The following is a 25,776-nucleotide window of genomic DNA, read 5'->3' as shown; positions in this document are numbered from 1 at the left end:
ATCTTTGGCCGAGGCTGGTGACGTACGGCTGGCCTGCCTACCGCGCCTGCAGGCATCTACTCCCCTTTTGGCAACTGCTCGCCCATCCTTGGCGCGGCTGCCTTTCACTTGCGCCTCGCGCTGACATTCACCTGTCACATCGAGACTCCACAAAAGGTTGCGTGGAATCGCGCGTCTCCCTCTCTTTGCAAACATGCGTGCCAATCCATCCTTCTGTCCGGGTTGAAATGTCTTGTTGGCGCGTGCTGGAGCTCTGCGAGCAGCCTGACGGCAAGCACATCCCCCAGCTACTCATCAAACCCGCCTTCGACCTGGACTCGTACATTGTGCATCTTACCGACCTCAGCAACATATGGTGCGAAGAGCTAGACGTCTATGGCATAGTCAAACGAGCTGCACAGGAGCAATCGCCTATCGAAGTTAGCAAACAGGATACTGCGCAGCTTGTCATTCTTCTCGAGAATGTTGAGAAATCCCTGGCGAGTGGAGAGGATGCCATATGCCGTGTGACTCGCAACGACACGGACGGCATCACCTTGCACACTAGCATCTGCCTTCCAGAGCCCCTCGACCGCTTGACGTGGACATTCAACCTGCAAAAGCGAGCGTCTGCAACTCTAAAGAACGAACTGATTCTTCCGCTACTTGTATCATCTCACATCCAGAATGAACGAATCACCACACTTATATCTACTGTTACCGAAAAGGACAGGGCAATATCTCGACTCGTAGATCAGTTTGATTCCAACAACGTAGACCTGGCTGCCGCTTTCCCCAGCATCGGCGGAACCAAGACGGGGAGGAAGGTGGTCAAACGCGAACAAGCGGCGAAGCACGTTCCCGCCTTACGACCGTTTCGCGAAGAAGCATGGAGGCAGGAGACGGAGCAATTGGAAGACGCAAACCTGACTACGCTTGGCTTGTTCCAAGAAGCATTGGCGCAGACTACCCCGAGAGTACCACGGAAACTGAAATCAGATCAAGAATTTACGTGGTGGACTGAGATACCTACTCAGTTGGGACCAGTCACAGTTCCGGCTAAAAGCAAAGCTAAGAAGCCTGCTCCAGCTACAAAGTCAATGAAGGTTACTGCGAACTCAGATGAAGAGACGGAGGACGAGTTTGAAACTCATGAAAATTTTAACGTAAGCACATGAGAGCACAACACGAAGCGAAGCTGCTAACAGTCTCACAGACACGCGATATCGTCAGAAGGCGCGTAGAATCCTCAGTGCCCATACCCTCTTCGCCGCATAAGAAGACCAGTGAGACAGAGGGTGATAGTACTGAAGACGACGAGGATTTGGATGCACTTCCCAAAAGTCAGAGCCAAAGCAAGGGCCAGACAATACAAGAGACAATTCGCGAGAGGTCGCTCACACCTGAACATCACTCCCCGCCCAAGACGGCTTCATCCCCAGTCCAGAAGGCCAAGGTAAGCAGTTTCCGAATAGGCGGCAAATCAACAAGGGTGGAATCCCCTCAACCATTGCCGGGGAGTATAGATGCGGAACAGGAGTCGGAGATCCTACCGACCAGAGAGTTTGTGCCTTCTTCGCAAACGACCCAATCAGTCATGACACCAAAGAAAGCCCGTAAGCCTTTCCGAATCGGAGGCAAAGGAAAGACAGTAGATGGAGACGCTTCACAACGCGCGATAACAATCTCACCAAGTACCAACCGTATCAGAACCACACAATCACCTACTGCAGAACCACCGTCCTCCCCGCCACCGTCTAGGGTGGTGAAAGAGATGTCGCCCGTCAAGGAGGTCCACGAGGAAACGCCAGAGGAGAAAGCAGAGCGAAAGCGGGCTGAACTCAAGCGGAAGAATGAGGAAGCAGCGAAGAAACAGGCCCAGGCGAAAAAGAAGAAGAGATTCTGAGTCATCAAATAATGAACATGTTATCTCACAACAGCCGTCAAGAAGAAGACCATCCACCCCTGACGCTTCAGTCTACGTGCTTGAAGGACCACAAGTGTTGAGACGTAAAACGACTGGTTCCGGATCTATCGCTAATATTCGCATGGTCGACTCTGTTCTTGACGTTTGTTCGACTCGTTCAATGTTTTCACTGCTTTATCTTACATGAACGTGGAAACTTACATGTCCGATTCAGTCTCGTATCTATAATATGACGTCTGGCAAACGTTGTACAAAATTTCTAACAATGCGTTGGAGTATGGCTATTCATACTTCTCGACAGTTTCCACTTTCACTTGCTATTGCGCATTCCTTCCGCGTTCGTTTGTTTACCTAGTCCCTGCTACTCATACGCCGCATTCAACGCCGCGCTTTCTGTTGCGTCGCTCCCACCTCTCCCCACCTGCATCCCTTTTGGATAATCGACATCGACCTTTCCTGCTGGTTGCAGTCGACAACCGCTACCCGACATCATGTGTGTTTATCATTACTCTTATGTCTCGACCTGTTGCCACGCCGAGTTCACCAGAATATCCTACTGTAACAACGCGATAGCACTCGGTCTGCCCAGAAAGTAAGCACCGTTCCTGTGATATAACTGGCACACAACTGATAGTGACAGTCATTCGCCAGACGACCAGAGTGCAGACAATAACCTCAACGATAAACCCGACGCTCAGTCTGGCTCATCTGCTCATCCACCTGCATCATCCGCCAACAACGGTAGCTCATCGCATTCGCAGTTACCATCGCATACTCAGCAACAGCACCAATCACAGTACAACGATAACATGTCAATTATCAAGCCGTCTGAAGCCGGGCACGCATCAACTTGGGACGTCGTCGTGCAAGAGCGAGATGTACAATTCCATCATCAGGCTGCTTTCATTCCACGCTCTGCCCTTATTGACGGCCCTCGGCAACAACAAAACAGTCTTAGCGACGCTAGCCCAGTACTGGACAGGCAGAGCTACAGCAACGTCGACATTGATATGCCCTTGAATACACAGTCTTCATTGCATATGAAGGTTACTCACGACGGTAAGGTTCCTGAACTGTTTGCTCGATTTGAGTCATGTAGCGGGCACTCTAACGCCCGCGAAGGATCTCACGACGAGTCTGTCGATTCGACTACTGATCTTGATACGATCGCTATGCATCATCAAGAACAAGCGGACTATCGGTACGCCGCGCATACAGTTGGTGCAGCGGGTCACAGTCCTCGCAAGTCCATACCTACCCAGTGGTTGGTGAAGAGCACTGGTCCCAATCTCGCAACCGCTCAGCGGGCAAAGGCACGAACTTCGAAAGATAGCTGGGACAGTGATTCTCCAGACAAGGTCAAGACACTAAGGGAAACACGTAGTTCAACCGATCTGAGAAGAACACATAGCAAAGAAGGTGCACTATACCTCACAAAAGAGGCCCTAGCTGCTGTCGATAGCACCATAGCATCACCCACCTCTCCGCTCAGCCCTAGCAGACTACACGGCTCTCCAACAAAGCGACCATGGAACAGTCCTACTGGACCCTTACGTAGCAGCGTGCGTCAGCAAAATCTCTCCTTCAGGACATCGCCTAGCAAGTCGACACATCTCAGCACCGAGTCGATATCAGCAGCGCACTCACGAACACCTAGTAGTGTTGCTACTTCTACTGGCCGGATGTCGTTTCATACCGCAGAAGGATCGCCAGTAAGGAGTTCTGCAAGCACGGAACATAGCTTTCAGTCTGCTGCAGAGAACCCCGAAGACCTTGATGTTCCTGATTTTGACCTCAAGGCTAACATTGATGATGAACAGATGCATCATGACTCCAACAGTTCGCGTTCGACGACAGCGAAAGGGAACACAGAAGGCAAGCGGAGTTCATTGACACCAAAGCTTGCGCTCAAAATTCCTCCAACTGTTTCATGCCATGATCTTCATAGAGATTCTTCATCGGCACCAACAGTAGCGCCGAGCGGCTCGTATATGTTGAGAAGTCCGCAAAGTCCGGTATCTCCTACACAAATGTCTCGCATCCCACGTGTTGGCGCTACCAGCAAGATTGCGGTTCCCCTTCGGAACTCAACCGTCCAGCGAGTTGAGTCGGTGAAGTCTTTGCAATGCAAGCTCAAAACGCTGCAAGCTATGCAGTCAGACGCGTCAAAAGTGCCTCTACCCGAAACGCCAAAGCCTTTACCAGCATCTCTGCGTCACGTACGCACCGTCGACAGTACTGGCTCAACTCCGATTATCTCCCGGACATCTGAATTACATGGTGATGATCAAACACTGGACACTGTTTTTAAGGCCGAGCAGAAACAGCTAGCTCACGTTGACAGTCCCATGTCTGCTCCGAATATCGAGGTTTCAGGCCTACCAAAGAATATCTCACAATGCGGCGCAAGCTTTGTCCACGTCAACAACTGTACGGTCGACCATGAGGCTTCATACAAGACTGTGAAGCCAGAGAACATGTCATGGGATGCCCCACCAGCTTTTACTCATGGTACGACGCTTACATGTTCTACAAGCATACCCGCAATCGTCGTCATGATGGCTCACAATTTGGATGCAGAAAACACAAACATCGAAGTCAAACAAGAAGAGCCTGTCTCTGCCTCCACGGACGATATCGATGACGCTGTTGGTAACGTGACTTCCGTTCGAGGAAGAGGTGAGTGGTATGTTTCTGATGAGGGTAAACAAAGAGATAGCGGTTGTTCAACTCAATCTAGTGTGGGCTCTCTTCGAGCAACTGCTGCGGAATTCGTACCTCAGGCTTCGTCCATAGCTGGCCCGATCGAAGCTACCACGAGAACCGTACCTCCGGTCTCGTCTCATGACATCGTTGGTCTGCCAGATGCAACGGTACTCGATAGAAACGGCATACCGTTCCTGTGGTATATGTACGGTGTACAATTTGCTTACGAGCAGGGCTATCGTAATGGTCGTCCAAAATCGCCCAAGAAGTTCAAGCAATCCAGAAAACAGCGCACGTCTCTGTCTTCTCCGGTCGATTCTCCTCATCCTTCTTCAAAGGCGATTCCCATCATGACCCCCAGGCCAGCGACTCCTCGCTCTGCTGCAGCGAATCAGCGCTCAAATTCCGCGGAGCTAATGCCTCCACCACCTTTGCCTACGACTCGGCGTCGTGAAGAGACCCGCCAAGAGAATTGTCATCCTGCTTCCAACCGAGAGGTCTCAATCCCGCACAATGCCAACGCTGGAGCAAATCGACCTTTTGAGAATCAGCTCAATATGATATCTAAACAGGCTGCCCTCAACAGTCACTCGAACAGCAACGCTCCACGCCACTTCAACGTCGATCTCACCACTGTGCGCAACGTTGGCTTCCCGTCCGGACCTCGCAACATGTACCCTCCCAGCTACTACACGGTTCCTCGCCACGGCCACCGGAACAATCGTGGCAATGGTTTGTATGGTGGTCGCGGCAGCGCCGGTGTTCCCATTGACGCTACGGCACCGTTCCCGAACCCTGTCCCGCCGCAAGGCCGACCAGACCAAGGTCAAACCTACGGCGCTCACCCATTTGATTACTCTGGATACACGATTGGGAACGAATCCTGTGGTTTGGTCAACATCACCGTCGCGACCGAGCGGGGCGGTGGCGAGCCATGTAATGCATGCGCTCCCGACCATTGACCTAGTAGCGATGTCTTCGAAGAAAGCTTGAATAAGAGGACCGTAAGAACAGAGCATTTTGGAAACAGAAGGTCTATTGGTATCGCGATGAAAACATGCTTTGGTTGCATATGATTATGAGGCATGGGATTGGGAAGGAATGAATACGATAGTGGGCGAATCACTTGGCAGTAGCTGATAACGAAGAATGAACTGCAAGTGAATCTGTTTTGTTCTTTTCTTTTCCTCATCTACACACGTCTGCAGCAATAGAATCCCGTTCTTATGGGCCTTTCTCGACCGAGCAGACCTTGCCCTAAAGATATACAATTTTACGATGAAGTGATTATGCAACATGGTTGTGCAAGGTAACAAAGCGGAGCCTGTTATTCTGGCAGGCAGAACGCGAAGTCGGTGGGTCGGCGAACGGTGGGGCTCGGCAGGCGGCTGACTAATACGCTAGTCGGACCTTGGACAAAACTCTCCGCGTCGCCGCCACTCTCTCTTCTTTTTCCATATAGAAAGTTGCACCCACAGAATTTGACCTCACTCTTTGTTCCTCTACAAGATTGAAGTTGACATAAGCTGGGGAGATCGAACCTCTTTGCCCCCAAGAACTGCCTGCCCCTACCGAATGGGCTGACGGTCCCGTGGCTCCGAGACATCCTCTTAAGAATTTTCATCATTGCTACGTCTCCTCTCGCCTCGAACGATACCGATACGTATACGCACGAGTGACGCGATGGATGCATAAATACAACCAAAGCGACAAAAGTGATCGCTTTGGAGGGTGCTGTTCAATAGGATGGCGCGTAAATCGAAGGCGATTGACCACATGGTCAATCGCATGAGCAAAGTGCGGCTGGTGGATGAGCGGGCTGCTGCACCGCCGCAATCTCAGGACGATCCAGTGGAAGACGGCAAGGAAGCCGCTCAGCGCCAGCCTTTTCGCTTCTTCGATCTTCCCTACGAACTGCGATTGCGCGTTTACGAAGAGCTTCTGATCTTCCCCAAGACTATCGATCTCGATGAAGCCAACTATCGCACGATCGCACCCGCCCTCCGCCTCTTCCTCGTAGACCACCGTATGCACGACGAAGCGTCGCGCGTTTTCTACGGTGGCAACACCTTCCGCGTGTTCCCTATCGGACGTTACATCAACCGCAAGCATCCGCTACTCGCGTGGTTCCCTCGCAAATACAGAGCACAGCTCACACGTTTGGAGTTGAGACTAGGGCCAGGCTTCACCAAACCGCCGAAATGCTGGGTGGTGGACAGCCGCCTTGGCCTGGCGGCGATGAAGAAGGTGTATAAACTCAAGGTCTTTGTAGAGCTCGACCCTGCATCCAACGATGTATTTGAAGGGTTCCGTGCCGGCAAAAACTTCTACACTGAGTACTGCGTCGGGCTGCTGAGAGGTTTGCTCGCACAGTTGCCGTCGATCGACGACGTCGAGTTCGACGCCTACCCGAGTGTGTCTAAATCCAGCCCACTCCTGAGGGGCTTGCTAGAAGAGACAAAGCTCAACCAGAAGCGCGTTGCCTGGGGCCCTGAGAGGGGCTGGGACGAGATCGTGGAGGTCGACCTGGTAGGCGTCCTGCAGAAGATGGGGCTGGATACTTTTTGAGCCATCTTTGCTCTAATACATGTGGCCTGAGCTATTGCGCTGTACGCTGCATTCTTTACAGTACTTTATGTATATTTGTCTCACGAGCGATGATTAATGAACACGACATACCCAAAGCTCTTCGTTCACTCCGCCTTTCTTTTCCTCTTTCCCATGCCTACATGCGCACTTTCCATTCCACCAAGCATTTGTTCCGCCTAGCATCTTGGTCGGTAATTTAACGACTACATCTAAGGCAGCGCTCCTTTGTTTGCATCTATGAGTTCTCTAGGCATTGCTACGTCACTTGCGTCTCGTGTTCGCGAGGCTGAGCAGTGGGCCGCAACACCTCAGACCCCGCTCTCATTTTGCCTTCCTCATGTCTATCATCGCAGCACAAAACACGTGCATTAATCGCAGAAAAGCCTTTTGTTTCTGAGGAAGGGCGTCCTTGTGACACAGCATGCAGGACTTCCTGAACCGCAACCAGGAGCGAAAGGCCGTTGCAGAAGGGCAGAGTAGCACCAGTCTACCGCTCGTCTCAGCAAAACCCAAGCTTTCTGAGCCTGCTCGATCTACACCTCAGTCGCGCCCTTTGACACCAACCACTAAGCTCGACGAACTAGATTCGGTCGCAAGCAAAGACCCGTATGTTTATGGGCTTCTGACCCCTGTTGGACACAACATCAGACTGATCAAGGTCCACCGGGCTTCTGCATATCCCTACCCACACCTCGGAGGAGCTAGTTTTGGCTGTACGATTGATGTATATGAGATCGACCGAGCTCCACCTTACATTGCTCTCTCTTATACCTGGGGTGCTCCACTTCCCACACACAGGGTCTGGTTGAACGGTAAATGCTGGTTTGTTCGCGAGAATCTGTACAACTTCCTTAACGCCTTTAGTCAGAGCGAGAAGGCGCAACAAACCAAGCATATATGGGTGGATTCACTCTGCATCAACCAGACCAATATACAGGAGCGAAACCATCAAGTCGGCATGATGGCTGAAGTATACGGCAATAGTCATACTGTCATTACTTGGCTAGATGATTCCTGCTATCAGCCGCTTCAACGGATCATGGATGGTACTTTCGAATACAAACATTTCGAGTAGATATTTAGTAATCGCTATTTTACGCGCATATGGATTGTTCAGGAGATCGTACTCGCTCAGAAGGTTCAGATCATGAGTGGCGATCTCTTAGTCGACTGGCTCCACTTTAGAAGAACGTTCTCCGAACTTGAGAGGACTATGCTACGCAGGAACAACAATATAGCAACCTGGTTGTTCTCCGACGTTATGACGAAGAATCCATCAGGTCCTAAAAGTAAGTTCTTATGGAGCTTGTCTGATCGCCTTGATCTCTACTCGCAATTTGAGTGCGAAGACCCTCGTGACAAAGTATACGGGCTCCTGGGGATAGTCAACCGTTCTTCCAGTGTCCCAGAGATCGACTATAACAAATCGATTCAGCAAGTCTATTTCGATACGGTGCGTATTCTCTTGACAGAGAAGGGGGAAGAGCCCCACAACGGACTTTTGGAAATATCTGCAAAGCTTAGCCACGACATGCATCTTTGTAGAAAACAACAGAGGGTATTAAGCAAGGTGTTTGGTGACATTCGGCGGCGCGTGGTCAGCAACGCTCAGAAGACTGGAGAATCCCCAGTCGTCGACGCTATTGGTTTCCGGACGTCAGGAGTATGGAATGAATGGTGGTATGAACAACTTGGACAAAGGGTGTCTTTTCGGGGATGGCTTGGGGGAAGATTAGTGTGCAAAAGCATCCGCCCAAGTGGATAGAAAACTCGTATGAAGAGTAGGCTGTTGGTGGCACTTCATACATGGAGATTGTCGTACCCTCCAATGCGTGTTTTAAACCTATTCACGGCCAATCGGAAATAACGCGCATCATCTGGGCCTAGCGGCCCATCCCCGCCACGTTCATTTCCACGGACGCGTACCCGCTGCAATGCCAATGACGTGAACATGCACGCGTCGAAACCCTTTGCAATACCGTCTGTCTAGCTTACCTGCACGAGCCCACGATTTTCTGTCCAACAAAATTGCGCAACTCTCCACCGACACATTCGTTGCTATCTATCCATTGTGTTATCTGACGAGACTTTGAGCGGCAACCCTCGTTTGGGGCTGTTCGCAACTTCGTTCCACTCCCACTTCGATGCTTTGTTCCAAGTGTACCAGCATCCATTTCAGGCATATCGAAGCATGCCCTCCAGCTGTACAGCAACTCCAGGTACCATTACTTGGTTATATGAAAGACATTAAAAATGATCACATACTGTTCTTCCAACATTCGTGCAACCTTCAGTGTTTGCAACGTACTGCTGACACCGGTTGTCAATTCTGTCTCAAGATTCAAGCACTATTGCAGATTGGTCGGCGTCTGCGAAAGAAAAATGACACCGAGTCACGCATCATCCTCAGCATTAGTCGGAAGCTCCAGGAAGAGACTCTGGCTTCGCTTGAAACAGCTGTCCTGAGTGTATACTTTGAGGCGATGGTTTACGGATTCAGATGCTTGGTACCTCGGATGGCTGGTGGGTGCTCGAAATCACTTCGAAGACAGGCATTGCGCTGAGTCTGTGCTAGAACCGTTTTCAACCATGGTGGCAACTCTAACCAAGTCGAGTAAACCAAAATCGGACGCATTAAGTGCAGAAGCAATAGCCCAGCAAGACGAGGAACAACACAGCAACCACGAATTCTCCCCAGAGTGCGACGCGTCAACTTTGTCAGATGCAAACATTGCCTTGGCTTCAGCATGGCTCAAGACATGCTCGGAAACCCACACTGCCTGTCGAGACGCTATATCCGCCTCGTATTTACCCACGCGCCTAATCAACATTGTCAATCCAAGCCATCCCTTTCTAGAAGACAACGAGGTGGTTAGCATACGTTCATACGCCACGCTGAGCTATGTATGGGGTAACGTCACGAAAAGATACGTAACTAACTCTGGAAATTTCGAGCAGCACTACAACTCAATCCCACGATGTGACCTTCCGAAAACCTTCCAGGAGGCCATTGACCTCGCTTCTCGATTGGGGTTTAAACATATCTGGATAGATGCCCTAACGATCATCCAGGACTCAGTCGAGGACTCACGCACAGAGATTGCACGAATGGGCGATGTATATAAACAGTCCGCGTTGACAATATTCGCTGGCGCTGGAGACAACGTTGATGCGGGCCTGTCTATGACACGAGATCCCAGATTGACCAAGCCTTGTCAACTGGACTTTGCAGCTACTATTGGAGACGAGACGCATCAAATTTCAGCGTACGTGCAATCCTTGCCCGAAAGAAGTCCGTGTCCGCTGGACACTAGGGGATGGATTCTGCAAGAGGAGGTGCTTGCGCCACGACAACTGGTTTTTCGGCATTCAGAGATGCAGTGGACATGCCGGAGCTGTGAGCTGTCAGAAAGCATGCCTACTACCCATGCGGCATCCCCTGATACCCTCGACGACGTTAAAAAGGGCCTTGTTGGACGTAAACCTGAGATGGTCACAACATATTTACCACTATTGCATTTTTGGCTGGACAGCACCAATGCACCAGAGGTTTCACTCCACGCAACTAAAGGCCTATTTGAAACATGGTATAGAGTCGTAGAAGCCTTTTCGCGCCGATCCTTGAGCTATAGTTCCGATGTACTACCAGCTCTTGCCGGTCTTGCAACCATTTTTGCAGCCAATCACCATATCTTTTACCTGAATGGGATCTGGAAAGAAGATTTTACATCTGGTCTATTATGGGCCGTGCGTAGCAGTCGCAAGGACAAGCATCCTGGCCCACAAGTACAAGATTCAGTGACCAGGCTGTCGCTCTGCTCGATCTCGTGGAGTTGGGTGTCTCAGTGGGGTGAGAACATCAAATTTGAACCCAATAAGAAAGGGAAGCAAACACATGTTCTTTACAGCATCAAGGTGGATGCTATTACCAGCGATGAGAACTCAGAGTATGTTCAACCGACTATGGACATGCAAGGTATAGTCAACAAATCCTTGACACTGTATGGGCGCTGCATCGATCTTGAGATCGGCACGGTGTTGGTAACCAAAGAGAGAAAAATGCTATGGCAGAAGTCACGACATACCGCATTCCATTACAACAATTATCTGGAAATGGACTACAGTAAGCGAGCTAGGCCAGTCGTTGAGTCAAAGCGGCAGACAGCTTATGGATGGCTGCTTCTCGACTCTAGTCTTGTCGACACTCCGACAAACAACATCAAATTTTGCTTGTGCAAGGTTTTGGATTCTGGAAATCGATCGAAAAATACAGAAGAGTCCCATTCCAGAACCTCGCAAGTCGGAAGCATGCTACACAAAAGTATCCTCTCCAATTCGAGATTACGCAAGGCGAAGGCACGCATAGAAGAATCGACTCAGCGGCCAGGACCAGCGGAGAAAGTCCAAGCTTGCTTTACATTACTTGGGCTGGCCTTAGTCCCAACGGATAGCGATGGACATTACAGAAGGGTGGGGCTCTTGAAGACTTGCATCCATTTCGACGAGGAGATCACCAAAGTTCCAAACTTCGCTCCTTTGGAGCATTTACCACATCCTTGGCACCACGCCCAAGGAGAGACTTTCACGCTGGTATGACAAGGTTACAGGTACCAAAATTTGCCGTGAACAACCTATAAACTCATTATAAAGATAATCTATAGGTTTATGTTATCCCTTGATCTTATATATGCGAACCTACGTTCCCCCAAAGGATTATGATGAGCACCCACAAGAGTATTACCGTCAAGACACCAAAAACCACTCGGCTTTCCACGTTGCACCACTTGACCTCTTCGTCTCGCCAAAGAAGCAATTCAAGAACTCCTTCTATGCACTCCTCCCAAAGCTCCAGGATAGCAGCTGTAGAACCAGAAATAGCCTGGATTATAGAGGCGGGGCCTTCATTTAATACTACACGATTACGGGTCTCATCGTCGCAATGCGCCTCCACCCACTCAGCAAGCAGCGTCCAGAGATATACGTTCAATTCGCGCTGGAGCTGTTGGATACTTATCAGATGATGGTCCTGAGAGCGTAGTATGCGATGGAAGTACAAGCGCATGATCCTGAAGATATGGTCGACTGCAGCATAAGCAATCTCTTCTTCGTGGCCTGGGTAGTCGCAGTGCACAGCACGTACCAAATACTCGTTGTGCAGCGCCAAAGATCTGGCACGCTCTTGGAGGTGTGCAAGTATCTTGAAAACTTCGTTATAGTAAACATCAATCTCATGAAGCGGGCCAGCGTTGGCGATCGAGTCTTCGATGGAGTTCATGACTAAATAGTCGAGATCCATCTCTGGTCGGTACCAAGTCATGACCGTCTTTTCTTCCTTAGGCTCACGTTCTTCGGATCCACACTGGCATGCTAGAGAATCCAATCCTTTCATGCTTAAGTGCATGCAGACCCGATGGCCGCAATGTAACGTACAGTGCGGCGCCAACGCTGGTACGCCCTGGCCTATAGTGAGCGGGTCCTGGAAGGCGGGAAATCGATGTATGTTGATGTCTTCGTTGATGCCATCGAACAAGGGAGATGGTTGTGCGACAGGAAGATGAAGATTTGAGCATGAGGCATTGATGTGGAATGACGGCTTGGGACGAACTGCTGTAGAAGTGATTGCGGAGGCGAAGTTAGTGTCTGTAGACTTCATTGTCGTGCTTGATGGTGGCTGCGCAATGGATCGCTCGGCTGCTATTTCAAGGGCGAAAGAAATACAAATAGCTTGATCAGTAACGTTTTGTTCTCGAGAAACGAGACATTGTGCAGACATGCAGCCGCGGCCTCAGCGTTGTATGCAGGTTCATCCCGCTATACGTTGATAACAACAATGGCTGTACGATGAGGTTGCTACTCACCGAGTCACTGGCAAGGTTACTGCAAGTCGATATCATATCGGCTGACTGCGACGAGGTATATCCCGTCTTCTTTGTCGATGTCACCGAACATCAACTGTGCGATGACTGTGAAACGACATGTCGAGCTCGGGACGCGTTGGTTCAACGCGCAGGAGATTAGGCTTATTTGGGAAAGGTGCCAACAATGACGCAACGCGTTTTTGTCTCATCCCACTCTGGACGGTACCGCCTTGCATCCACAACGAAGTTCAACCCTCTCCCGCAATGCGACCGCTTTGAATCCTTACCACAAAACCATCGGTCGCATAATTCGATATGGCGCTTCCTCTAGGCATCTTCCTTGGCGGCTGCGTGGTCGCCATTCCTGTCGTTACTGGTGTCGCGCAAGGTGTCGAGCACCAAAAGAAGCAGAACGAAGAAGCCGCCAACGAGTCGCGCATGTGGAAGTTCAACTGCCTTGTAGCCTGCGATGATCCCGATCCGATCGCGAAAGAAGAAGTCAACAATGGCATCCTCGTTGTGCGCCACGATAAAGTCTGGGTTGTGCCGAGGGACGCGGATAACAAACCGATGTGGCCGGATGGGGTAGACGGTGAAGGACGGGAGCCGTTGCATCCATTTGCAGGTTTCTATATTGCATATCCTGACGAGGATCGCTGCCCCCCGGAAAGGGGACTGGTTAGCACCATCAGCGACGACCCGCCTATGCTGAACTGGATATACTGCGACAGAGAGACGTATGAGCTACGCTACTCGAATCGCACGGGCAGTATCGTGCATCATGTAGGCGTTTGGGACTGGACCGAAGACGAGACCCACCTGACATTCGACGGCTGGGAAGGCTTCATGGCTATCGACGAATGGGATGGTGCTGATGAAGATCCCGATACACCGTGGGGCAAAGAAGGACTACGCTGGGCAGTATACTTCGACAAAGACGACAACGGGCTCAAGGGGAGACATAAAGGAAGGGACATGTTCGAGATCAGTCTCAAGCGCCGGATACAGAGTGCCGAAGAGCAACTGAAGCAGAATGAAGCAGCGGAGAAGAAAATGCAAGTCAAGAGTAGAGGTGGTCTCAGTACTCAATTCGCTGCACCGCAGAAGGAGAGAGACAAAGAGTGGGAGAAGAAGTTTGGCGAGAAAGCGAGGCAGGAGTTGGAAAAGAAATTAGCGAAAGACAAAGAGGAAGGGCAGGGACCAGAGTGGGCCAGAGGCGATGTTGGAAAAGAGAGCTGAGGAAGGACGAGAGACAAGATGTCCAATGTGCTGGACGACGGTGTTTGTCAATTTGGTGTACGCGATGATGCTCCTGAGCTCAACTAGCGCTGGAAGTTTGTCGTTTTGACTGTTCACATATCGAATCGCGTTATAGCTGAGGAAGATTGATAGCAATCTACCACGCTACGGGACTATCGGCTGCTTTCGGACGCCAACGACTCATTGTCGTCCTTGGGTTCAGCCGGTTCAGACGCCTCCACTACCTGCAGGTAGTCTTGTCAAACCATCGACAGGATGCTCTCACTACCTGGCATCAAGCTGGTCACGGTTATACACTGCACACTCGTCCCCGTCATGCGAGATAGACGGCTCAGCAGAGGATCGCGTTCTGGAGAAGAAAGTTTGGCACGTGGCTCAAGAGGTGTGGCCTAGGCGACCTTCGCAGCACCCTTGTATCGAATCGACATCGGTTACTGCAGCCTACGATCGACGCCTCACACACACACACACCCTAATAGTTTGTACAACGCACAAGACCTTTCCATGAATTAGGCATGTCTATTTGTCAGGCCACGCGAGAGTGCTATACCTCAAGGATCACCGAAGTGGAAAATCATTCTGGAGGTTATGACAAATGAATTAGCATGAGTCTTCAAGGTACGCTTGAGTTAAAGACAAAACGGTTTCGGAAGGAAAACACTATTCGAGTTACGCACTCCGCTCATGACTACGGCAGACCGATCGGCAATGGCCCTAGTGACGTCGAGAAGTTCCTTACTTCCTTTCTTCCACTTGTGAACCATGGTTCCATAATCAACTTACGCAACTTTCCTTGTCTCCTCTTCTTATACCATAGGATAAAAGGAGGTTTGAAGATTTCAAACTGCGTAGCCAGACCAGCTGCCCGTACAGTCTCCTATACCTGATATGAGCGATCAACTAAATTGTCGAAGCGTGGGCGCTGAGCAGGTGGGCATGAATCTTTGTCGAGTTGTGCATCTCTGGCAGTGCGCTTCAGTGCTTGGGAGGAACTCGGAACATCGCCAGGGTGAAGATAGCAAACACCTGCGTAGTTTGAGCGGGGTGTGTGGCTGGCATTGTACAAATTGCCACTGACATGGTGGTTGCCTTCGTACCGTCCTGTGACAATATTACCTCGCTCAGAGTTGCCGTAAATTCCGTTTAAGTGGGAGTCTCCGCAAGGAGCTGATCTATCATTGACAGAACAAATATGAGTATGGTGTGTATCGCTTGTGGGCGCAGGTGAAGGGGAACGAACAGAGACTGGTATATCCTGGCGAGCATCTTCAGTGTGCGCTTGGCCCACTGCGATGTCCAAACTCGAAACCTCTGAGCTAATATACTCGTCGGTGTTCACCGGCATTGACTGTATCTTTTTGTTGGCTGCACCGTTCTTGTCCTTCCAAACCGGTCGTCCTTCCTTGATAAATTCTTGACGCTTACTGTTTTGTACACAGTTTACGATGGTGCCTGAGCATCGCTGGGCTGGCGATGCAACTGTAGTTTCAATATTCTCACCTAAATATCAGTGTGCCAAGTCAGTAGTTGTCTTACATGCGGTCCGTACAGAGACATTGCTTACCCTTGAGTAGCGAGAAACAGCGGTACTTGGATAATCGTAACAGCGCACTGAGATGACTCATGCGTTGTCCAAAGGTAAGATAGCGTGATTTTCGGGCCATTGCAAGCGCCAGCTTGTCATAGATCGGAAGCGACGCTGGACCATCGATGTGCAAACGTTCAGCGACATCAACAAGCTGCCAACAGACCTTCTCCATATGTGTTGAATGTGGCGCGTTAATAGCATTAGGAGTCCAGCGGCTCATGAACGCGGGTGTCTCGCGCTTGTCTGAGCATGCCGAAGTATCTTTCATTGCGTCCAACAGTTCGGCAACATATGTAGCTCGTTCTTCATCGTTAGTAGGAATTGTACTGTCACCAATTGGCGCGAACCAGGCTTTGTCGAGATGGCGGGAAAGCATGGCTTTCTTCGCCTCCACAAGACTACGGAATGCCAATTCACAGGTACCACCTCGCGCTGACGCAATTTTAGTAGTTTGAGTGCGTTCATGCGGATTGAGCGTTGCACACCCCCGATAATCTTGAGCGCGCGCATCGGATGCGTCTTTCTGGGCACCCACAAAGCTGGTAGGCTTTTGGAATAACTGATAAGGCGGATCTGGTATGTATGGGACACGCTGAGCTACCAGTTGCTCAAGTGCTTGTTCAGCCCTTCGGGTGGCGCTATGTTGATGCTGAACGTTGTTGTTTCCGTATCCAAAAACATCATCCAGATCACTGCCTTCTGTTTCTGGGGCCCAGTCTTCGGGAAAGTTGAACACGGTGATGCCACTATCAGAAGTCCATTGTGCGCTTCCGTCGTCCGATGCTGTTTGATGTTGAGCTTCAAAATCGTATTGGTTTCCAGGAAATTCTAGGCCAAAGTCCTTGTTAACAGCAGAGTTCTCGACCGGGAGGTAGTCCTGAGACATGCTGTAGTTAATGGTGTCCCCTGGCTTCGATTGAGCCATGCCCAAGTGATAACAGAAGTAGTGGTCGTGGTTTATGGAGGCGCTGGTTCGTGGAAACTCTTGGATGGTTGGGAGATGCTTTGAATGTTCGCGAACAAATCAAACGCTAGTCGGATCAGGACAATTGTAGGCAGTACTTAGTTGAGAGACTGGAAGGTTGTGGTCTGATGACCATCGAGGTGGAAGAGTCCACTGTTGTCCTGTATGCGTCGTGGTGCTTCTCGTCCAGTGAATCCATAGTATCCGTTAAAGTTTATAGATGGATAATCCATGCGCTGTGTAGCAACGATTACCAGGAAAGCAGAGATGTTCTAGCAACAGCGGTTCGTGGATGTCTTAGTACTTAGCCAACGTCGAACTGGAAACGAAAACATAAGTCTTATCTGGGTCAAGTGTAGTAGGGCGTACTGTAAGATAGTTTTTCGACATTTCGCTAGCATTGTTTGCGCGTCCGAGTCGCCATCATTGCAAAACGGTAGTCTTGCTAAGCTAACAAGCATCTAATTGAAGGTGGACTGTTGATACGGGCAATCTCCTAGTGATCCGTTTCTTCTAGCTACAGCGTTGTGCAAATATTGTTCGACATCAGGAGGGAGTTAACTAGGAAACAGAATGTGCATGTAAGATTTCTATTGAGGGTCGTTGTGTAATACGTGATCGATAATGATTCAAAATACTAGGGTAAAGCTACATTGTCGCTAAAATACGTGTATGAAGCATACAGAACGCTGGAAGGTACTAGAAGAAATACAGGTCTGCAGCAGCGATGCGGACCTCTGTCTACTCATTCACTTCACATCGCCCCCTACTTTCACTGCCGTATAATCTATGCAGCAGGCTTCCTTGGTTCTAACTTGCGCGGTGCCTTCTTCGGAGTAGATGGTTGACTTGGACCGCCGCTCTTCTGTGTGTTGCTCCCCTGCTGACCCAACTTTCTCGGCTTCCTTTTTTCTTTTGAGGTAGTGGCTGGGGCATTGTTTTCTTTGTTATCGCTAAAGGACACACGCTTTGGTTGACTGGAGGTATTGGCGGGCTTGCTCGTTGAGTTCGATTTCTGTGACGAGGTCTTTGACTGACTTGTGGTCTGTTGTGCACTCGGTGCCTGATTCTGCTGAGACGATTGGGGATTAGCAGGCCCTCTGGTGGTAGGCGGCCGCTGAGAACGAGGTTTGGGTGCTTCCTTTGGTGGTTCATTGGATTGTGGTTTCTCTTGCTTTGGCGGTTGTGGGTTGTTTGTCTTTGGTTGTTGTGGCTTTGTTTGAGAATTTTTCTGAGGCTGGGTCGATTGTTTGGGCTGACTCGGAGCCTGTTGAGCCTGCTTTTGAGGCTGTTGCTTCGGTTGTGATGAGCTCTGCTGCGGCTGTTGTTGCTGTTGACTCTGTCCTCCCCATGGATTCATCGCGGCACCTATTCCACCCAGTCCCAATGCACCCCCCATACCCTTAGCTGATGGCATGCTCGGCATGCTCGGCCTCCAGGCTGTCATGTCTTTGGCCGACTGAGACCAAGACTGCGGCATCTGGTCTGGTGCGTCGTTCTTCATTTGCTCCAGCTCCTCTTTGGATGGCGCTTGGGTTTCCTTTGTTTGCATGATCATCTTCTCCAAAGCCTTCTTCTGCGATGGAGTCGACTTGATGTCCGGAAGGAAGTCTCCGACAACTCCCTGGACACCTTGACTTGCCATCTCACCAAGGTCCCACATGGGACCGTTCATCGCTCCGTAAACGGACCCGATGCCACCTCCAAGCAATCCTGTCACTGTAGATATTGTGCCACCAACCAGGGCACCAGTCAATTTTCCGATGGTGACACCCGGCTGCACTCCCAATCCGGCACCAGCTGCAAGACCCTGGAAAGCGCCCGACTGCGTGTACTTCGCCGCTTTTCCAAAAGACTCTGCCTCGATCTCCTTGTTGATTGCTTTCGCCAAAATCTCTTCTCTTGCCTTTGCGTCGCCCGCTCCATGCGCAGCTTGCCTCAACTCCCACGCCTTCTGACCCGCCTGGAGCGCCATGCTCGCTGATACGCCGGCGTTCTGTTTGATCTCATGGTCTGGAATGCCACCTTGTTGGCCACCGGCGCTGTTGTTAGCCATATTCTGGCTTGGTGGATTTGCGGCGTTTGGTTTTGGTTTCTGTTGTGCTTGTTTCGGTGGCATCTTTTCGTCCAGGTGTAATTCTGGTAATGTTATGGCAAGGGTCCAGACAGAAGGCTGGGTCAATGGGTTAGTGCTAGTGTGACAGCTCAAGTGCGAATATGCTACGTCATTCAGATCGTCGAGATCGTCGTGGTCGTACGCGACCCGTGTGGCTAAATGACAACCTGTTTTGACCCGAGTACACGAGACGTAGTCTTTACAACATGTAGGGTTATCCCTTCTAGGTCCGGTCAATACCTCAATAACAAGACCGATGGGCTGCCACTCAGTGGTTCTTGTCTCAGTGACAGCGAGCCATGACGTCAGCGGTTCGACGCCAGGGTCTCTGGTTTCCCACATTCCGGTATGCACTACGCTACAAATTGCACCGCGTCTTTTAACAGCGACTTACGTCTGCACGTTTTTGGCCGAGCTTTTAGCTATCCGGACGCTTAACATAGTGTCGAGCATGTCACCTTGTTCGCCAGTTACACGCTTGAGACTCATCCCGTGACTAGATCCATTTATCCTATATCTAGCTCGGGACATTCTGATAGTCCGAGACCAAAGACTTGAACATAAGTATTCTTTAGCGCACTCATCGGTCACCACCACGGCCGCGATATGTATCGCTGCATCGTAGTTCTTGGTGTCTTCGTTGTTGCGGATCCATAAGTAATATGAGCCGTGTACTTACAGCCTTCTTCAACTCATCCTTTACACAATGCTGGGATAGTGTATATTTAGGAACAATGTCTCATTCACTTCACTTCTCACACTTTTCGCATGTTGAGGAATATCGACGAGTTGGAGGCATAGATTGTCTTGTCATCTTTTTTGAGTAATGCGTCGAGCTCTTCAACCCATTTTAGGTGTCAATAACATTCGATCCAAGCCCTCTGGTGGTTGTCGTTACGGATGCTCACCTGCTTAAACACAGATGTGTTGTGAGTGATGCTCTCATCATGCAGGTCAGTCTTTTGGGATACTGCTAATTTCTGGAGACGATGACTGATCTAGCGTTTACGTAGTATGCTTATGACAAAATACTGCGTTCACGACTGTGTGATCGCATATCAAGCACAGCGAAAGGAAAGGTCACAGTTGAATAGCGTCCATGCGAAGACAACGTGTTAGCTCCGAAAGTACTGATACTATCATCAATGGCCTCATCATAACAACCTTCCACGCTTTCCTCCACTTCCCGATGAAATCTCATATTCTCAGTCACCAAGATGATGGCGTCTCTCATCAATCCGCTAATTCTACGTAAAGCTCCAATTCAGTTCTGCCCTCCTGATCCGGGATACTTCAGATCTGCTAAGGGAAAGTATAGCGCCTTGATCTAATCTGATCTACTACCATAGCAGCGGAGACACGCTTAAGTTCTTCGCGCGTGAGGATGACTGCTAGACTGACTCTTGTTCATGTACAGAAAATCATACATGGCCCATTCTGGAACATCTCGAAGGAGATGGCTGTGCTCTCAGGAGCCAGGTCCCAGTGTTTCGCCATGATACGAAGACGAGCTATCGTTTCGGAAAGAGCTTCGTGATTGTGAGACATACTATGTCGACGTTGGGCACGACCAAGAATCCCCGATTCAGAGGCTATTACAGACAGATCCAACTCATAGTATCTCATGTGTCTGTCTTGGAACAAACCGTACGCGTTTCTTTCCAATTGGAACACCTGTGGAGCAGGAAATTCGTTTACTGTCAAGTGTTGATGCAATTCTTGGAATGATAATTGGTGGGATTCATCCACGTCAGCAGTGAAGCTCGAACAAATGTCTATCGCCTGATGTTTGCGGTGTGAGCCGGTAGGCAGCGGGGATCCGGTGTCCAGAGGCCGCGCAGCTGGCATCTATATGTCGAATGTACGTGGCTTGAGCAAACGACTAATGTTTGATAGATAGATGAGCGGATGCAGCAGGCCTGTCCTGTCATCAGGATTGACAGCTTACTGGTCTGTGCGAATCGATAATAATAGCCTATGGAAACGGCGGACGCGATTTGAAGCGGACTATGATGTAGTTTCTTTTACGACACGTCGCTTTCTGGGAGGCGCCATAAACATATAAAATTCACCACGCGCTGCCGCTAACGTGTAGTCAACCGTCGTCGCCCGCCACAATGGACCCTCTCCTCGCCGCTGCGGATGCCGCCGCCGCAGCCTCAGACGCGACGCGTACCCCACCTAGCTCCCCGCCATGCGCCGAAACACCTCCAGCGAGCCGTCTCTGGGGTATCAGCGATATACACCTCTCTTTCAAAGGCAACCGCGAAGCTCTCGAGAAGCTCCTCCCGCACCCGCACGATGACCTGATACTCTGCGGCGATGTCGGCGAGTCCGCAGAGCATTGCCGCATAGCCTTCACCAAGGTCAAGGAATGCTTTCGCCAGGTCTTCTGGGTGCCAGGGAACCACGAGCTATATACGCTTCCCTCGGAGAAAGACCACGGCGCGAGAGGCGAGGCGAAATACATGGAGTGCGTCGCCATTGCGCGCGAGTATGGCATTCTCACACCTGAGGATGGATACACTTTGTGGGAGGGCGAGGGAGGCCCATGTCTCATTGCACCCATCTTCACCTTGTATGATTACTCCTTCCGACCCAGTAATGTGAAGCTAGAAGATGCTCTCGACTGGGCGAGGGAGGAAGACATAGAAGCGACCGACGAGCACCTGCTGCATCCGGATCCCTACTCGTCGCGTATCGAATGGTGTAACGCTCTCCTCGACAAGACAGAGAAGAAGCTCGCGGCTGCCGTCGCAGCGCATCCAGATATCCCACTGATAATAGCAGGCCACTGGCCGCTCCGGGAAGACCTGGTGAAACTCTTCAGAGTCCCACGCTTCTCACTGTGGTGCGGCACCAAGAAGACGGAAGACTGGCACAACAAATACAACGCGAAAATCGTCGTCTCTGGCCATCTGCACATCAGGAGAACAGACTGGATAGACGATACGCGCTTTGAAGAGGTCAGTCTGGGATACCCAAGACAGTGGCATGATTGTCAGGAGCGAGGTCTGGACATTAACGACATGCTCCGTGAGCTAATGCCAGGCCCCGACACACCACCAAAAGATCAGCGGAATACTGTCTGGAGACAGTTCGGATGATTGACTGCATCGCGGAATATGATCACCCATTTTTCCGTTCGATAACCGCCATCATGCATTGTGTCCTCCAGTGACTGTAGGTATGTTTAATGCTCCAACCAGCCCATGCCAACGCGTCACCATCTCCGTGTCTGCTACCATAAACCTGATGCATTTCTTGTTTTGTTTCTACTTGCTCCCACACGTTATGTTCACCTCCCCTGCACCTGCCTGATATGGTCTCGGCTTAGCCTCGGCCACGGACCAATTGTTCGGTCACGATCAACCACGCGATTTTTTCCTATTCGCCAGCAAAGCACCATCCTGGCCCTCAATCTGTTCGATCGACATCTTGCGTTACCGTCCGCAGATGTTTCCTCCGAGCGTAGACATGCACGTCTTGAGTCGTCCCGTGCCGGACGCCGGTGTGCTGCAGGTACCCCAGTGACAACGTCGGCAACATTGCTACGTATCCAAGGTAGCGTAACGAACGGCCAATCGTTACTAGTATATTAGGGCATGTGCGCTGCACACGCGCTGTCCACGGTCCTCAGCACTTCGCCTTTGCGTTAGTCTCATCGTGAACTTCCTCATTGAGACCTCGGGAGATATAGAGGGGAAAACACGATTACTCGCTGAGCAAGACACCGGAAAGAGCCGAAGACAACTCGAATCACTTCCTATAAAACCCATTGTACCCGACATATCACGAAGAACAAGCCAACTCATTACCGGCTCAAGGACGTTCGTCACTCGCTAGACAGTTACCTTGACATTCGCTTCTACGCTCGTTCACTTTACAGTCAAGATCAAGATGCTCAACTTCGCCCTTCAGCTCCTCGCAGCCGCGAGTGTCGTCCTCGCGTCACCTGTCAATCTCCAAAGCCGTGCTGTCATCAATCATGATGCTGTTGTTGGCTTCCCCGAAACTGTCCCCTCTGGTATCGTAGGCCAGCTCATGCTGAAGTACAAACCCTTCCTAAAGGTCGAGAATGGCTGCGTTCCTTTCCCTGCTGTCAATGCCGCAGGTGACACTGGGTAAGTTCTCGTACACGCATCTATACAACTGTAGGCTAACAGTTCACGACAGCGGCGGCCTGGCCACCTCTGGCGACCCCTCAGGAATGTGCAGCTCTAGCCCCGGCCAAGTCTACGCCCGTGCCGGCGCTCACAACGGCGCCTACGCCATCATGTACTCGTGGTACATGCCCAAAGACAGCCCTGGCCCTGGTCTCGGCCACCGCCACGATTGGGAGAACATTGTGGTATGGCTGTCAGCTCAATCCACCACCGCCACTATCCGCGGCGTCGCCATCTCTGCTCATGGTGACTACCAAAAGGTTACTAAGCCGAACCTTGACGGTACTCGTCCCCTCATTGGTTACAGGTCCATTTTCCCTGTCAACCACCAGCTTATTTCTACAACCACAAAGGGTGGAGAGCAGCCGGTGATTGCGTGGGATAGCATGCCTGCCGCGGCGAAGAGTGCGATTGAGAACACAGACTTTGGTGACGCGACACCATCCTTCCGGGACAGCAACTTCGAATCCTACCTCACTGATGCTTTCATTTAGAGTAGTCAAGTGTAATCAACAACATAATTATGGAGTGTATATAGGAGCATCTCATATAGTACTTTATCAATTCATGCATTCTCCCATGTCATCGAATGTTCTTGAAGAGTTATCTCATCAGAAGACCCAGCGGCCAATTTCACAATGGTGGTCAGGTACCATGTCCTGTCGTGCATCACAACTCAAGTGACATTGTATGCCTGCGGCGTCTCTGCGATAGACCCGTCGAACCCCCTACGGAAAGATCCTCTCGAATACGAGATTCCGCAATTATAGAATGCTAGACGTAAAGCTCTTGCCAGTGCTTCGCTTCAGCTTCTGAGCCGTAAATACATGTTTTCACGTCTTTGATTATACTACGAAACTACCGAGGTACGCATATCGTTACGAGCTTCATGTGCAATCATATAAGGATCCTCTATCTACTGTACGAGAACTGAAGTTATGCCGAGCCCCTATAGCATACTAAGCATAGTACCAGGGTATCCGGCCCGAATGAAGGCTCCGCCATCCCCCGTATCAACAAGTACATGCACGACATGCTGCTCAAGCCGAGTACCCAGGTGGCGGGCCGGCCGGCGCAGTATACTCAGGCGGAGGGGCCTCATCACCCGAAGACATGAAACCTCCCATAGCGGCGTTTGCTTGCGCACCACCAAGTACCCTCCTGAACGCCTCTTCGCGCGCTTGCTGTAGCTCTAATCTCGAGTGCTGCAATTTGGCTTTTGCCTGGTCCACTTCCCTCTGCAGACTCTTCTCCTGCGCTTCGCGCTGCCTAATGATATCGCTGCATTTGTTGCCTGCACGGTCAACCTGTACAATAGACTGCTTGACCTGATCGTGCATCTGCATATCCGTGAAGATGTTGTCAAAAACTACATCACTCCAGATACTGCCCATTGCAATGTTGAGTTGACCCAGCCCGGGTATTTCGGGCGCGACTTGTTTGACCTGCTGTTGTAGCATGCGCACCTGTTGTATAGCGCTCTCTGCGCGCTCGAGATAATTGCGCTTCTGCATACTGGCCATTGTTCCGCCACCAAACATATCGTATTGACTCATGCCGTACGCGCCGTCGAGATATTCACGCGCCGCCGAGAGCTTGACGACGGTTTGTCCGAGGAGGAAAAGGATGTGACGCTCGCGCTCGAGGCGTTGGTTCAAGCTCTGGACTTGGGCAGATGCGGCGTTGCAAGCCTCTTCTTTGCGGTCTTCATCGGGGAATTCGGGCGTATGGCCGGCGAAGATTGAGTTGTAAAGCGCATCGAGTTCGGCTTGTAGGGTATCGTGACGGTTAGATTGCGATGTAATTTCGTTTTTGCGTATCTCAGCTTCGTCACGTAGTTGCTTGACGTAGGCTAGTTCGTCTTCGGCACTCTTCTGCTCCTGGATCGCATCAAAGTACTCTTTCTCTTCCTTTGCTGCCTTCTCGGCAAACTTCTCCTTCTTGCCGCTGGCCTTGTGTGCAAAACGGCGGAAAGTTGAGTCGCGGTACTTTTCGTGATCCTTTAGCTCACTAGCAGTCTTCTTTTTTAGGTCGTTGACACGCTTTCTGGTGTTGTTGATTTGCGAGTCGAGGTCAGCAATGTATGCGTTCTGCTGCTTGAGCTGTGAGGGTGCAGCGTCGGTTTCCTCTAGCCCGCGGAGGAGTTGCTCATTTTGATGGGCTGCCTGCTGGATCTTGTTATGGATTGACATGTCGGAATACGGTGTTAGGATTGATATCTCTGTGAGCAGTAACGATATGGGCGTAGTACGTGCGCTAGATATCAAGGAAGCAGCAAGGAACACAGCCTACCTCCTACCGGATGCTATACGTCAAAGGGTTATGATCGTTCATTCTTGGCGGACGGATTAGCGGCACAAATGTATGGTCGTGCCTTGGGTGACTGGGCGCCTGAATCCTGAATTACATTGCTGTCCTTTGATCGTGGCTGGTGGTGTTGAAGCGGGGCAGGTAGATTGAAGGACGTCATAGCATGCAAGGCTGAGCTACGATTTAATGCAGCCTAGTTGTGGCGCAGACGACTGAGCCGCACTACACTAAGAATGCGTGGCAACGGCTATTTCGCATCTTGTTGTGAAGAGTCCGAGGCGGATGGTGAGGCGACTGCCACCAAGTCCATTCA

General features: G+C 50.7%; 14 protein-coding genes across 14 annotated transcripts; 9 read left to right on the top strand and 5 right to left on the bottom strand.

Annotated features, from left to right (window-relative positions):
* Nucleotides 1-227: 227 nt before the first annotated feature.
* Nucleotides 228-1,885, top strand: CC77DRAFT_1014164 (XLF-domain-containing protein; the record flags this gene model as incomplete). Its single annotated transcript, XM_018523879.1, has 2 exons — nt 228-1,145; nt 1,196-1,885. The coding sequence occupies 2 exons, from the start codon at nt 228-230 to the stop codon at nt 1,883-1,885; spliced, it is 1,608 nt and encodes a 535-aa protein (XP_018379783.1).
* A 256-nt stretch (nt 1,886-2,141) lies between these two features.
* Nucleotides 2,142-5,631, top strand: CC77DRAFT_572870 (hypothetical protein). Its single transcript, XM_018532276.1, has 3 exons — nt 2,142-2,498; nt 2,547-2,965; nt 3,029-5,631. The coding sequence occupies exons 1-3, from the start codon at nt 2,398-2,400 to the stop codon at nt 5,572-5,574; spliced, it is 3,066 nt and encodes a 1,021-aa protein (XP_018379782.1). The 5' UTR covers nt 2,142-2,397; the 3' UTR covers nt 5,575-5,631.
* A 388-nt stretch (nt 5,632-6,019) lies between these two features.
* CC77DRAFT_572829 (hypothetical protein) lies at nt 6,020-7,522 on the top strand. Its single transcript, XM_018532274.1, has one exon. The coding sequence runs from the start codon at nt 6,359-6,361 to the stop codon at nt 7,178-7,180; it is 822 nt and encodes a 273-aa protein (XP_018379781.1). The 5' UTR covers nt 6,020-6,358; the 3' UTR covers nt 7,181-7,522.
* A 364-nt stretch (nt 7,523-7,886) lies between these two features.
* On the top strand, nt 7,887-8,213 carry CC77DRAFT_913576 (HET-domain-containing protein; the record flags this gene model as incomplete). Its single annotated transcript, XM_018533653.1, has 1 exon — nt 7,887-8,213. A coding segment is annotated over one exon (327 nt), but the record flags the coding sequence as incomplete, so codon positions are not given.
* CC77DRAFT_572891 (hypothetical protein) lies at nt 8,206-9,012 on the top strand. Its single transcript, XM_018532277.1, has one exon. It carries the CDS (start codon nt 8,349-8,351, stop codon nt 8,964-8,966), a length of 618 nt encoding a protein of 205 aa, XP_018379779.1. The 5' UTR covers nt 8,206-8,348; the 3' UTR covers nt 8,967-9,012.
* A 41-nt stretch (nt 9,013-9,053) lies between these two features.
* Nucleotides 9,054-11,813, top strand: CC77DRAFT_1001717 (HET-domain-containing protein). Its single transcript, XM_018523161.1, has 2 exons — nt 9,054-9,724; nt 9,777-11,813. The coding sequence occupies exons 1-2, from the start codon at nt 9,346-9,348 to the stop codon at nt 11,795-11,797; spliced, it is 2,400 nt and encodes a 799-aa protein (XP_018379778.1). The 5' UTR covers nt 9,054-9,345; the 3' UTR covers nt 11,798-11,813.
* A 69-nt stretch (nt 11,814-11,882) lies between these two features.
* On the bottom strand, nt 11,883-12,854 carry CC77DRAFT_1067162 (hypothetical protein; the record flags this gene model as incomplete). Its single annotated transcript, XM_018528963.1, has 1 exon — nt 11,883-12,854. The coding sequence occupies one exon, from the start codon at nt 12,852-12,854 to the stop codon at nt 11,883-11,885; it is 972 nt and encodes a 323-aa protein (XP_018379777.1).
* Nucleotides 12,855-13,177: 323 nt separating this feature from the next.
* On the top strand, nt 13,178-14,708 carry CC77DRAFT_572846 (hypothetical protein). The gene has a single exon (XM_018532275.1). The coding sequence runs from the start codon at nt 13,375-13,377 to the stop codon at nt 14,296-14,298; it is 924 nt and encodes a 307-aa protein (XP_018379776.1). The 5' UTR covers nt 13,178-13,374; the 3' UTR covers nt 14,299-14,708.
* Nucleotides 14,709-15,712: 1,004 nt separating this feature from the next.
* CC77DRAFT_908857 (hypothetical protein) lies at nt 15,713-16,319 on the bottom strand (the record flags this gene model as incomplete). The annotated part of the gene is made up of 2 exons (XM_018533631.1): nt 15,713-15,819; nt 15,884-16,319. Coding segments are annotated over 2 exons (543 nt in total), but the record flags the coding sequence as incomplete, so codon positions are not given.
* Nucleotides 16,320-17,356: 1,037 nt separating this feature from the next.
* Nucleotides 17,357-19,277, bottom strand: CC77DRAFT_1025975 (hypothetical protein). The gene has a single exon (XM_018526168.1). It carries the CDS (start codon nt 18,925-18,927, stop codon nt 17,659-17,661), a length of 1,269 nt encoding a protein of 422 aa, XP_018379774.1. The 5' UTR covers nt 18,928-19,277; the 3' UTR covers nt 17,357-17,658.
* A 1,030-nt stretch (nt 19,278-20,307) lies between these two features.
* Nucleotides 20,308-20,969, bottom strand: CC77DRAFT_572734 (hypothetical protein). Its single transcript, XM_018532273.1, has one exon. It carries the CDS (start codon nt 20,833-20,835, stop codon nt 20,395-20,397), a length of 441 nt encoding a protein of 146 aa, XP_018379773.1. The 5' UTR covers nt 20,836-20,969; the 3' UTR covers nt 20,308-20,394.
* Nucleotides 20,970-22,490, top strand: CC77DRAFT_572733 (ser/Thr protein phosphatase family protein). Its single transcript, XM_018532272.1, has one exon. The coding sequence runs from the start codon at nt 21,105-21,107 to the stop codon at nt 22,092-22,094; it is 990 nt and encodes a 329-aa protein (XP_018379772.1). The 5' UTR covers nt 20,970-21,104; the 3' UTR covers nt 22,095-22,490.
* Nucleotides 22,491-22,887: 397 nt separating this feature from the next.
* On the top strand, nt 22,888-23,647 carry CC77DRAFT_1035770 (necrosis-and ethylene-inducing protein-like protein 1 precursor; the record flags this gene model as incomplete). The annotated part of the gene is made up of 2 exons (XM_018526961.1): nt 22,888-23,111; nt 23,164-23,647. 2 exons carry the CDS (start codon nt 22,888-22,890, stop codon nt 23,645-23,647), a joined length of 708 nt encoding a protein of 235 aa, XP_018379771.1.
* A 186-nt stretch (nt 23,648-23,833) lies between these two features.
* Nucleotides 23,834-25,560, bottom strand: CC77DRAFT_1025973 (hypothetical protein). Its single transcript, XM_018526167.1, has one exon. The coding sequence runs from the start codon at nt 25,343-25,345 to the stop codon at nt 24,194-24,196; it is 1,152 nt and encodes a 383-aa protein (XP_018379770.1). The 5' UTR covers nt 25,346-25,560; the 3' UTR covers nt 23,834-24,193.
* Between the last annotated feature and the right edge of the window lie 216 nt (nt 25,561-25,776).

The sequence above is a fragment of the Alternaria alternata genome, assembly GCF_001642055.1.
Source record: "Alternaria alternata strain SRC1lrK2f unplaced genomic scaffold CC77scaffold_33, whole genome shotgun sequence".
NCBI classification, from domain to species: Eukaryota; Fungi; Ascomycota; class Dothideomycetes; order Pleosporales; family Pleosporaceae; genus Alternaria; species Alternaria alternata.
This window is presented reverse-complemented; position numbering and strand designations above follow the sequence as displayed.

Bases quoted from the DNA above. Each gene is read 5' to 3' on its own strand.
- CC77DRAFT_572870 (XM_018532276.1), top strand. From the start codon at position 2,398: ATGTGTGTTTATCATTACTCTTATGTCTCGACCTGTTGCCACGCCGAG. The intron at 2,499-2,546 runs GTAAGCACCGTT...TGATAGTGACAG, and splicing joins GCACTCGGTCTGCCCAGAAA to TCATTCGCCAGACGACCAGA. The intron at 2,966-3,028 runs GTAAGGTTCCTG...ACGCCCGCGAAG, and splicing joins TATGAAGGTTACTCACGACG to GATCTCACGACGAGTCTGTC.
- CC77DRAFT_572829 (XM_018532274.1), top strand. From the start codon at position 6,359: ATGGCGCGTAAATCGAAGGCGATTGACCACATGGTCAATCGCATGAGC.
- CC77DRAFT_572891 (XM_018532277.1), top strand. From the start codon at position 8,349: ATGAGTGGCGATCTCTTAGTCGACTGGCTCCACTTTAGAAGAACGTTC.
- CC77DRAFT_1001717 (XM_018523161.1), top strand. From the start codon at position 9,346: ATGCTTTGTTCCAAGTGTACCAGCATCCATTTCAGGCATATCGAAGCA. The intron at 9,725-9,776 runs GTGGGTGCTCGA...AGTCTGTGCTAG, and splicing joins CTTGGTACCTCGGATGGCTG to AACCGTTTTCAACCATGGTG.
- CC77DRAFT_572846 (XM_018532275.1), top strand. From the start codon at position 13,375: ATGGCGCTTCCTCTAGGCATCTTCCTTGGCGGCTGCGTGGTCGCCATT.
- CC77DRAFT_1025975 (XM_018526168.1), bottom strand. From the start codon at position 18,927: ATGGCTAACAACAGCGCCGGTGGCCAACAAGGTGGCATTCCAGACCAT.
- CC77DRAFT_572734 (XM_018532273.1), bottom strand. From the start codon at position 20,835: ATGCCAGCTGCGCGGCCTCTGGACACCGGATCCCCGCTGCCTACCGGC.
- CC77DRAFT_572733 (XM_018532272.1), top strand. From the start codon at position 21,105: ATGGACCCTCTCCTCGCCGCTGCGGATGCCGCCGCCGCAGCCTCAGAC.
- CC77DRAFT_1025973 (XM_018526167.1), bottom strand. From the start codon at position 25,345: ATGTCAATCCATAACAAGATCCAGCAGGCAGCCCATCAAAATGAGCAA.